At 31.3% G+C, this 11,876-nt stretch overlaps 1 protein-coding gene across 1 annotated transcript in view; it reads right to left on the bottom strand.

Annotated features, from left to right (window-relative positions):
• Window positions 1–11,876, bottom strand: part of NIPBL (Nipped-B homolog (Drosophila)) — a 269,747-nt gene that overhangs the window by 78,618 nt on the left and 179,253 nt on the right. The window contains 8 exon segments of the mRNA XM_012649432.1: window positions 567–699; window positions 1,439–1,521; window positions 3,242–3,380; window positions 4,745–4,845; window positions 5,735–5,815; window positions 6,400–6,551; window positions 7,349–7,580; window positions 9,850–9,936. Coding sequence (XP_012504886.1) covers window positions 567–699; window positions 1,439–1,521; window positions 3,242–3,380; window positions 4,745–4,845; window positions 5,735–5,815; window positions 6,400–6,551; window positions 7,349–7,580; window positions 9,850–9,936 — 1,008 coding nt within the window.

Below are 11,876 nucleotides of genomic sequence, written 5' to 3'. Positions count from 1 at the left end.
TCTTCGGGTGGAATTCTGATGCCTCTAAAACATTATCATAGTTTCAGAATAGTATTAACAAATTTTCCAGTTCACAAAAAGGTCCCAAAAGCTTTTTAACAATTTATATTGCACAAGTCCAAATGTAGTTTAAAAATAAAAAGAGAAATCACAGTAATATTTCTTTGAATTTCTATACTATATTAAATGAGGACTAAAAAGTGCTGTATGTTTTCAGAAAAACTCTTAAAGATTACAAGTTCACAAGAATCAATTTCATGCTTTGAAATGAGTAACTTATGACTCAGTGTTGAGATGTGTTTAACTAACAATACTTCTAAACCCCCCAATTTTTTAAAGCATTATTTTATTTAATGTAATGAAATGAAAGCACCAAAATTCACAATAGTTGAAGGTTTCTACAATGCACTGACAACATTGTGTACAGTCATACACATGCAAAAACAGAGATGCAATGTTCATAGTTCCTTACACATTTTTAAAGAATTCATCATCTGTGAATCAGAGTACATCCTCATTATGTTGTCTTCTAGTAATCTAATAATCTTTAAATGCTATACTCTTACCAACAGTCTCCCTAATAAACTAAGGAGTAGTTCAGCAGCTGGCCATTCAGGTTTATTGACTGTTGAAAGAAGGTCTTGAACAAAATTTTCAAACAGTGGTCTATAATCTTCTTCACCTTGCTTACTACCACATCTGTTCAAAGATAAATAAAGAAAAGGATGTCAATTTAGGTGATGTGTCTACCAACATGACTGAAATTTTGCTAACTAAGTTTTCTTTTCTCTATTTCTAGAAACAAGGTATATGAGAGTACATTAAATAAAATATGGCTTAAAGGCTGGGTGTGGTGGCGTGCACCTGTAATCCCACCTACTCAGGAGGTTGAGGTGAGAGAACTGCTTGAGTCCAGGAGTTCAAGACCAGCCTGGGCAACAAAGCGAAATCTCATCTCGAAAACAAAACAAAACAAAATATGGTTTAAAATGAATCCATTTCTCAAACTCCATTTTCCCCTCAATAATGGGGAATTCATTTATTAACATTACTTTCTGGCATGCATAAAACATTTTAAAAAGTGATCACTGTTTTTGCTTTCTACAAGATCACTACAAATTCTTATGGAGGCTAGCTAAGTAACCTCTCTCCGCAGACTTCCCTGTTCTATTAAAATAGCAAAATTGTCCAAAATTTGCTGAAGAAAAATTGAGAATTTCAATCTAGTACTTTAATTTTGGGTCTAACATATAAAAAAGTTCATAGAATTTTAGATTTTTAATACTTTAATGAACTCATTTTAAAGATCAGGAAACCAAGGGCCAGGGAGATGTATTTAAGGTTCAGATTATGGCAGTAAATTGATTAATCTTTTTTTCGAAATGAACTATTCTCTATATTGTGGCAAATAAAAATCAGATATGTTTATTTTGCTCACTTTTTAAGGAAGATGGAGAGGAAGTTTTGGGCTGTTCGCATAGCTGTTTCATATGAGTTGGTAATAACAACATCCTGGTCAACCTAGAGTGAAAAAAATAAATTTATAAAGATATTAGAAAAAAAAATCAACAAACAAATTAGCTCAGTTGCTATTGCCATGTTATTACTGAATAGGGGTAACACATATAAATATTAAATTGCTTACAATATCCTTTTATACATAGAGAAGCCACAATTAGCATACTAAACATATTTCTACACTTTATAAAATCAAATGAAAATATAGGTAGGATATTATTAAAATAGGTAAGGGTGACAAATGTGGTTGATAAACACAATATCGATAGTTGCTTATCAACATCCTGGTCATAACAAAAGGAAATGGATTGAAAATACAATAAGAATTTTAAAAACAATATTCTAACCTCAAAGTTTAAGAAACACTGGAACATAAGCCAAAAGAAAATTTGACGCAGTCATTAGATATTTAAAGATTAGGAAATAAGTAGTCAATTCACAGTTGTATGACCCCCCCCAAAAAGCTGAATAAATAGAGGAAAAGGGGCTCAAGCTCACTAATAACCAGGAAAATGCAAAATAAAACATGATATTAATACCATTTCACCATGAGCAGAATGGGGTAAAATCAAAACATTGGAATGTAAACTGAAACACCACTTTGATAAGCAAACTGACAACTTCCAGTAAAGTTAATGCATGTACACTATCTTAACTCTACTTTTAAGTATATTGAGAGAAACTTTTGCTTTAAGTTGTGATACTATCCTACAATGTTTTAAACTCAAGTCAAAAAGAATCTGGTATGAGTTATATGTATTAAAAATAACACAGTGAAAAAATTAGCTGTAAACATGTCACTATCATTTATATAAATGCAAAGAAAATAATCACATTTATGCAGATAAATAAATAAATGAAAGGAGATAAACATACTCATGATACAGGTCACCAATAATAAGGAAGGGAAGATTGGAGACAGAATAATGGAACTGGGATGGGGGGTTGGCAAGGGAGAGAAAGAGGACCTCAACTTTTTGGATAATTTGTTTACTTTATTAGTGAACTATTATATATTTATTATTACAACAAAACACACATATGCTTATGTTTATTTACATTTGGCTATAACAGAATAGATAAATAAATAAAATTATTTCTGTTTCTCTTGAACTTTTGTTGAAGTAAAACTAAAGAACTTGGAAAAATGTCTATAAAAGCTATAAAACCAAAAGCAAATTTTAGCTATGTGTCATCTATCAGGGAGGGCATAAACTCACTTTCCACGTAAACTCTATGTTAATTATAATTGTATGTTATGCATTTATATGTAGGTTGTGTATCCCTAATCTGAAAATCCAAAATCCAAAATGCTCCAATGGCACTCAAAAAATTTCAGATGTTGGAGCATTTTGGATTTCAGATTTTCGAATTAAGAATATTCAACATGTATGTATATTACATATTATAATATTCACTTTTATATTCACTATCTCACTTACCCCTACAAAGCTGGTATGGTAGTCTTGATAAGTATTATCCCTATTTTACAGCTGAAGAAACAAACTCAGAAAGATTAAAATGATTTGCATGTTTCATGACAGGTAGATATAAGAGTCAGAACCAGAACTCAAATCTCCAAAATCATGTCTAGTGCTCTGCAAGGACCTTAAAGCCTAGCCATGAACCCCTAATCAAGAACTTGTTTTGTAAGAATGACAAAGAATATAGGGTTTTCTTCCATGAAAGCATGAAGTTACAAAACCTTTAAAAGATTCCTTACTTTTTTATTTGAGTCCTCTTCTGAATTAGAGTCCTTCTCAGATGACGGTAAGTGCACCACACACTGAATAAGCTGTAAAACCAGTGCTGTAACCATCTGAATATACATAGGTTCTCCATCCATATCACTACTGTTCAACCTTTAAAAAACAAAATACGTGGAATATGAAAATAATCTCATTTCACATCTTGAAAGTTTCAAGATGCTTTCTTTACCAATATTTCTAGGCATTATTTTAATGTTTATCATAGTGTGCTTATGTGTAATTACTTTTAATAAATTAGAAAAAAATATCAAGTAAATGCCTATGCATGCTCAGATAATTAAAATACTCAAAGGAAAAATACAGTATTTAATACAAATTTCTCTACTTATATATGTACTGTAGATAAAAATTTATATGAAGAATTACTAAATACTTCTCAATATGATTTTTAAAATGGTAAAAATCTTCAAGGTTTTTAAATGCCCATAAATTCTGGTATTTATCTGTTGAATCTCATATTAATTTGGTATTAAAATTTGCTACACAACTCTTGACCATCTGTGTTAGAGTACAGAGTTAGTGGCATAAAGTATGAAAAATCAATTTCCAAGTCTTTTGTTCTATAGATAATGTAGAAGTGTAAGAATTCTTTTACATGTTGATAGTTTCTCTTCAGATTTAATAGACAATAGATGTTTATCAATACATAAATGTTCACAAATAATTAAGATAAAATAATTATCTTAGAGAAGAAAGCCCTCAAAACAATCTAAAAATACCCCTACATGCCAGGTCAACACATTTAATCACTCAGAAACATTAATATAATCATCATGATAACAATGATTACCTTTGATGGCAAAAATGATAATGCTGACCATAGTAGTGGATAGCATTCTTTAGTTGTAGTGTGCTTAAAGAGTATTTAATCCCCGTGTTTATTTTCTATACTGCTGTTAGAGTAATCTTACAGCTCTCTTTTTAAAATATTATTTAATGGTTTATCACTGTCTAAAGGATTAAGTCCTTAGTATGGCTTATAAAATCCTCTTGGAACTGCCCTGACTCTTTGGAGTCATATTTCTTATTGCTCTTTTCATTGACCAGTGAGAGGGATGATTTTGCCCTTCAGTGCCTGGAAATAATTTTGGTTCTCACAACCGGAATGGGAGGATTTCTACTGGCATCTGGTGGGAAGAGATCAGGAATGCTGCTAAACATCCTATATTGCACAAGACAGCTATGTACAACAAAGTATCATCTGGCCCGAAATGTTAATCATGCCAAGACTGAAAGACTCTCCTATGGGTCTTTATACTTGAAGATCACTAGACTTCTTTAAGTCCCCCAAATATGCCACGTTATTTCGCACATCTAAGCTATTCTTCATGCTGTTCTGACTGAATTGCCCTTTATTTAATCATTAAATATGTATCAGAAATGATGAAGAATAAATACATGATAGTTCAATATAATGGAGTTCTTCATTATACTTGACCTTTGCCATAATTAGTTACCTGAAGTTCCTTAAACTCCTCTTGCTGGTTGGTAATCTTGCAAGTGAAGTAAAAATTTCTTCTAAAATTAACTGCCTATGTTTTTCATATCTTGAGAATACCTGTTTAGTAATTAAAAGATTCCAAATTAAATTAATAATAGAAAACAAAAGTAATATGATACTATGTAATAAAAAATATTACTTGTCACTTAGAATGAAAATGTTTTCAACATCTTCAGTGGTAATGACTTAAGATAATTTGTTCAATTTTTCTATCATTAATTATAACATTCTTACAGAAGTTAAAAAGTATACTAGTTTCATTGAGAGGTGAACGATATATTGGTCATGGAAAGCAAGACAAGATTTAAATGATTTTAAATCATTTTAATTTTATTATAAATATTAAGGAATTATTATCTGCAACATTTGCAAGTATTTACAGGATTTTTAAATTTGACAAAAACAGAATAACCTAAAAAATTCACAGAACAGAAAAATAAATTCAGTTTATAAAATCTAATAAGACACACTAAAATAGTCTTTATAATGAAAAAATGAATGTACTAGAAACTAGGAATCTGCATTAATTTTTAAGAGTTTAGATTAAATGACATTAATATTATTATTATTTTTTTTTTTTTGAGACAGAGTCTCACTGTGTTGCCTGGGCTAGAGCGCCCGTGGCATCATCCTAGCTCACAGCAACCTCCAACTCCTGGGCTCAAGCAATCCTTCTGCCTCAGCCTCCTAAGTAGCTGGGACTACAGGTATGCGCCACCATGCCCGGCTAATTTTTTCTATATATTTTTAGTTGTCCGATTAATTTCTTTCTATATTTAGTAGAGACAGGGTCTCGCTCTTGCTCAGGCTGGTTTCGAACTCCTGAGCTCAAACAATCCGCCTGCCTTGGCCTCCCAGAGAGCTAGGATTACAGGCATGAGCCACCGCTTCCGGCCCCATTAATATTATTTTGAGGCAATTAAAAATATAAATTGATTATACTTACTGCAGTGACTAACTTAATGGCACACAACTGCAGTTCACTGACATTTTCCACAAAAAATGGTGTTATTCCCATTGATGAAACCTATAAAAAACCAAAAAAAAGTAATTGGTACATATCTTTAGTTGAGTTCAGTAACATTTTATATTACTAAATTCCAATACACTCATAAACTTACTGGAAAACATTAAGAGGGCAATTTCCTTTCCCCCGCCTAATCAGCATCTATTCCTATCTCTGTACCCCTTCATCTTGAAGCATATTAGCACATATATCAGCTACCTTGCTTCATAATTGCCATTTCTCTAAGCTCTGCCATTTGAATTTATAAATGTCACAGGAATATAAAGAAACAAAAAGCATTTTGTTATCCTGGATGAAAATACTCTATAAATTCAATATTTTGTATTCACGATACAAAGGAAATGATAACTTGTAAAAAATTCAAGGTTTGAAATTTACACAACATTCATCTGTCCTCTGCCCAAAATGTCTTTTGAAATTCCCGGAACTTTTATTTCTTAAATTTAGATGTAACATACTCTGAATAGGAAAAATTAACATGGTGCTGGTATTATTACTGAGTGAGCAAGGTTATACTGGACTCGATCAAACTATTCTTAAATCATTTGGTCTAGAAATACATAAAATGCTTACATGAAACTTACCTGAAGAATTGTTGTGTCTGTAAGAAGTTGTATCTCTAGCAATTCTGATAAACTACTAACGATGTCACAAACTTTGTTATAAAGCATTACTATTACTCTCTGCTTATGGGTAGAACATTTAGCCCGTTTTGCCTTTGAACTTAACAAGCCCCCTAAAATGAAACAAATTCAAGACAAGGAAAATAACAACTTTTACTAATTTTCAATAAATAGTACTAAAACTGTTTTCTGAATTAAGAGAAGACAATTCTTTTTTTGGCTACATAAAAATACAAGCTGGCAGATAAAGCTTGTTATATATTAAGAGAAAATTATTCTCTAGGGATATTCTATTAGAATAGATAATCTGTGGTACATTTCAGCAGCTATTAAATTCTTTTATCTAAAATATTACTTTATCTTGATTTCTATTTTTTTCCATTGGACCAGGATAGTAAGGTTATATTTTCCTTTAAATTAACTTGCAATTATTATACAATAGGTAACTGAGTATAAATAATCCATTAACCTAAGTTTGGCTTTCCTCTCTTCAAATGTGTATATGTTAACTATTTCATTGCTCACTTACAAAGGTTATGAATAAGAGAAAGAATATTCTTTAATTAATCCATTTTGCAGATAACTATTATGTTAAAATTAGGGGGAAGTGATAAATGGAACCAGAAGCTAATATTATCTGGGATTTTCCCTGACCAGTAAAAATAACTTCTATTATACATTAATAGTTGCTAAAGAAATAATAATTGAACAAGTACTGTATTATCTAAGAGCTCTACATTCTAGTCAAACCCACAATCAAAATCAATGTTTATTACAATTTATATGATTAAAAAATTTGGTGCCATTTTAAAGTCACTGTATTCTGACTCATCTAACAGAAAAAAATTTACAATAGATGATTTTATACTGTACTAACAAACTATAAACATAAATAAAAGGGCAAACTAACCTCCATGAGGATCTAATCTATAAACAGGATCATACTGAGGATAAAGTGTATTCTGCAAATGAAATTTAGTGTACTGTATAACTCTTTCAATTACATCCTCAATGTATACAGCTTTTGGCATGTTAGGGGATGTCATAATGTTGATGGTTGTAAGACAGGCATCTGCTGATTTGGTAACTCTCTCCATAATAAGGTCTCTCCATAACCTTTCTTCTTCTTCAGTGTCGTTATTCTATAAAACAGCATATTGTTAATGACATGGAAATGAACTCATTTATAGGTTTAAATTATGAATAAAAATTATGATATATTTGGTTTTTACTGGCAGAAAAGAGTGTTTTTACGTATGTACATTCTTTAAAGAATATCCAGAATGAAGCAGAAATAAAGATACTACTTTAAGCAAGATTTTTGTTTCACCATGTCTACAACCATGATATATGCTATCTCCTCACTTCACCACTAGATGACTCTACTAACAAACTTACAGTTCCTTTACCTTTTGTGTACTTTAGCCAAATCTAAGATTTTATTGCTGAGGTTTTTAGGAATAAAAATAATTTCACCAAGAACTCCAGCTCCGTAGAACTCCAAATTTTTGATGATGTGTACCACAATTTCTTGGCAAAGCATTTAAGTAACTTGTAGACTAACGATGGAGTAGACTGATATTTTAGGTTTCTCTAAGCTCTTTGTTTCTGTTACTCAACAAGTAGTTAAAAACAAGGGCATTAAATAAATAGATATATTTAATAATCCAGATAACTACCATCTGAGATTATTTTTCTACATATTTTATTCCATGAGCTCACTTAGTAATCCTGTGGCTTTTGCAAACACCAAGAATGCATCCCTTGTGAGATAAAATAAAATCCAGTGTACATGTTAAATATATGTAGTATGCATGTATATACAGGAATGGAAGTATATTATCAAAAGTACTAAAAGTGGTTATTGCTGTATGAGAATATGGATTTGTGTTTTGCAAATTTTCTATAATAAATATACTACTTTTATAATCAGGCTTTTAAAATAAAGAAAATTCATTAATTTAAAACTTTTCCAAATTCTGATCTCATATTAAATGGGTATAAGCATTAATGTTTGCATTCATTAATGTTAGAGATATCAAGATCAATTTGAATGCATGTGTAATTTATAAAGTCAGCTACAATGCTAGAAAGGCAGATCCCAGGAAATTTACTTTAGTCAATTCATAAACCATTACAACCATGTTGTTACTGACTTTGATATAAACATACTAAAATATAGTAACAGTTGCAGTTGACACTTATTGAGAAGTTACAATGTGCCAGATACCCACTTAATTGTTTCAACAACCCTTTGAGGTAGGTATAAAAATGGTATATAAGGATTAATGTACACTAATCAAGGATTAGTATACATTACGAATTCATAATAAGGTTTCTAACTATTTCTCCAGGAATGTCAACAGAAAGACTTATTACTTACTATCATATCATAAATGAAAAAAATTTGTAAACATACACTTGCACAAGGAAGAGCATACACTAAGATTAAAAAACACTCCTTTAAACTAAATAAATTTACATTTATCTTTATTATTCTTACTTTATATCAAATCTACGGATTGACAATGCATAACATTAATTTTGAATTACTAAAAGTGAAATTCTACTGGCAATGCTAATGAATGTAATTAGCAAATTGCAGTAACAAGTTCAAATTAATGAAATGTAAAATTTTCCCCATAAATCAAAATTGCTTGTGAAAAAATTCACAGTAGTCCCCACTTATCCATAGGGGATACATTCCAAGATTCCCAGTGGGTGCTCAAAACCCTGGATAGTACTGAATCCTATATGTACTATATTTTCTCTTATACATACCCCTAAGATAAAGTTTAATGTATTAATTAGGCACAGGAAGAGATTAACAACTAATAATAAAATAGAACAATTATAACAATATACTGTAATGGGAAGCTGAGGAGGGAGGATGGCTTGAGGTCAGGAGTTCGAGACCAGCCTGAGCAAGAGCAAGACCCTGTCTCTACTAAAAATAGAGAAAATTAGCCAGACAACTAAAAATAGAAACAAAAAAAAAATTAGTTGGGTGTAGTGGCGAGCACCTGTAGCCCCAGCTACTTGGGAGGCTGAAGTAGGAGGATCACTTGAGCCCAAGAGTTTGAGGTTGCTGTGAGCTAGGCTTATGCCATGGCACCCACTCTAGCCTGGGCAACAGAGAGAGACTTTGTCTCAAAAAAATAAATAAATAAATAAACAAAACTGTAATAAACGTTACGTGAATGTGGTGTCTCTCTCTCCCTCCCTCCCTCTCTCTCTCTCTCTCTCTCTCTCTCTCTCAAAATATCTTACTGTACTGTACTTACGTATTTTTGGATTGTGGTTGACTTCAGGTAACTGAAACCATGGAAAATGAAACCTGGGATAAAGGAGGACTACTGTACAACTTAACAATATTAAGGATAAAATTAACAATATGGATCTTAAACTTACATGATTTAACAAAGTGGAAAGTTTTGACCCATCCTGAATATTCTTTTCCAAAATATTTAGGACTTTCACAGTTTTGTCAGTTGAAAGCTAAAATGGCAACATAAATTCTTTTATTAATCATTGGTAAGAGTTATAAATTATTCAAAGCAACACTCTGTACAATTATTCCCTTTGAGCTATGGAATAGGTAACATCACCACCCTCTGAAAGAGTGGGAAAAGAAAACTTTCCCACTTAGAACCTCTATTCAAATCTGAATTAGGTAAAGAATTAATCACTTGTTTCTGAAAGACAAATAAGGAAACACAAAATAGGCACATATGCATGTTACTAGCTCTACTCTTACCATATTATCTAAGTAAGACTGAGTTTATTCTGATACCCAGTCCTTTGCTCTTATGGCAGTGACACTGAACATGCATATGAACACACACATAGGAAAGACTTCATTTGTTGATTTAGTTATCACATGGCTTTCACACTACGTTGTTATTTAGTAGTTACTTAAAATCTAAAATAGCATTTTGAATAACAAAAGCATGAAATTGTGAATGATAAAAGTTATGAATGTGAGATAGCACTGCTCTCTTTAGTAGAAGTCTATTACTATTTTTAAATGTCTCCTATTTCGTATCTTACAAAAGATGCTTTCTCTGTTTAAAAATTTAGTAGTCCATTTGAAGGGTCTGTCAGGATGCGGCCGTTACTTATATTCTCTTGATTGAATCGTTCTTTTAGACTCCTAGCATGCAGTTAGGACACTCAACCAAATCAGTCAGAAGAACCAAATGGGAGCTCAAGAGAGTAACTGACGTTAAGTCCAATTTCATTACTCAGGCTGGATAGAAGCCAGTTCCCCTAAAGATTGCTTGAAATCATTCCAGAACAGATTAAAATTACTTGCTGAAACTTTTGACAAAACTCCCACACTTTGAAAATACTCAGCAAATTTGCCTTTTGAAATAGTGAGAAATATTAGCTACGTGTAATTGTGGAATTTATAAAATAAATAACTAAGATTAAGATTGGCACTGGCACCTCAGAAAAATGTTGATATATTCCCATACCTAAAATAAATCAATATATTCCTAACTGTACATTGTAATATCAATGTGAATTAAGAGCACATTCATTCTTGGTTTACTATGAGATATGTCTGGCTTTAAAAATCAAATTCATGGCACATTCATTACTGGGAATATAGGCAATATTTAAACAAACAGAAAATGAATAACTGATTATATTTTAAGTCTGTAAAAACACCAAAATATTTTCTAAGCCACTTTAAAATTGTAAAATTGAAAAAAACTAAATAAATAGGCTTAAATGGTTTAGAATTAATTCCACAGATAAACATAATCTTTTATCATTTCTTTTATTATTCTTGAAGAACAAGTCATTATCTCTACATTATAGACCAAGAAACTTAAGACTCGGAGCAGATCATTCTATACAAGAGGGACCCTAGTTAGAAAAGGAGAAGGGAATTGTCTTGAAATTGCATTTGCACAGCAACCATGCAGTAATTTAGGAGGTGAGTGGTAGCTGATATAGATTATGGGAAGCCACCTCTTGATATTGCCACTATTGTCTGAAGTTATCAATGAAAAAATATTCCGCTATTTCACTAGTGCAATGAGATTACTCCTTAGTAACAGGGAGCTCATGGAAAAGACAACTCACAAAAGCTATCATAAAGCCTACAGCAATTGAGGCCATGCATTTATTAACAATTAATTTAAAGACTGCAACATTTTACACCATAGGTAAGTAATGTGTTGAAATCATACCTTTACCTTTTTCACTACCCTAAATGACTAAAATAAACGTCGAAGAAAAATTTAATGTGTTTCTACACATAAATAATATAAATATTTGAGAAAATGAAAAAGAAAACTTAAAAAAATCAAGGCCCATGCCTCTTCCAATGCAGTAATATAACTCTCTTTAGAATAATTTGCAGAATATTTCTTTTATTCAACTTTTTTTTAAAAAGAAGAAATAATTAATTTAGACTCTCTGAAGGC

This window comes from Propithecus coquereli, unplaced genomic scaffold, assembly GCF_000956105.1.
Source record: "Propithecus coquereli isolate 6110/MARCELLA unplaced genomic scaffold, Pcoq_1.0 Scaffold110, whole genome shotgun sequence".
NCBI classification, from domain to species: Eukaryota; Metazoa; Chordata; class Mammalia; order Primates; family Indriidae; genus Propithecus; species Propithecus coquereli.
This window is presented reverse-complemented; position numbering and strand designations above follow the sequence as displayed.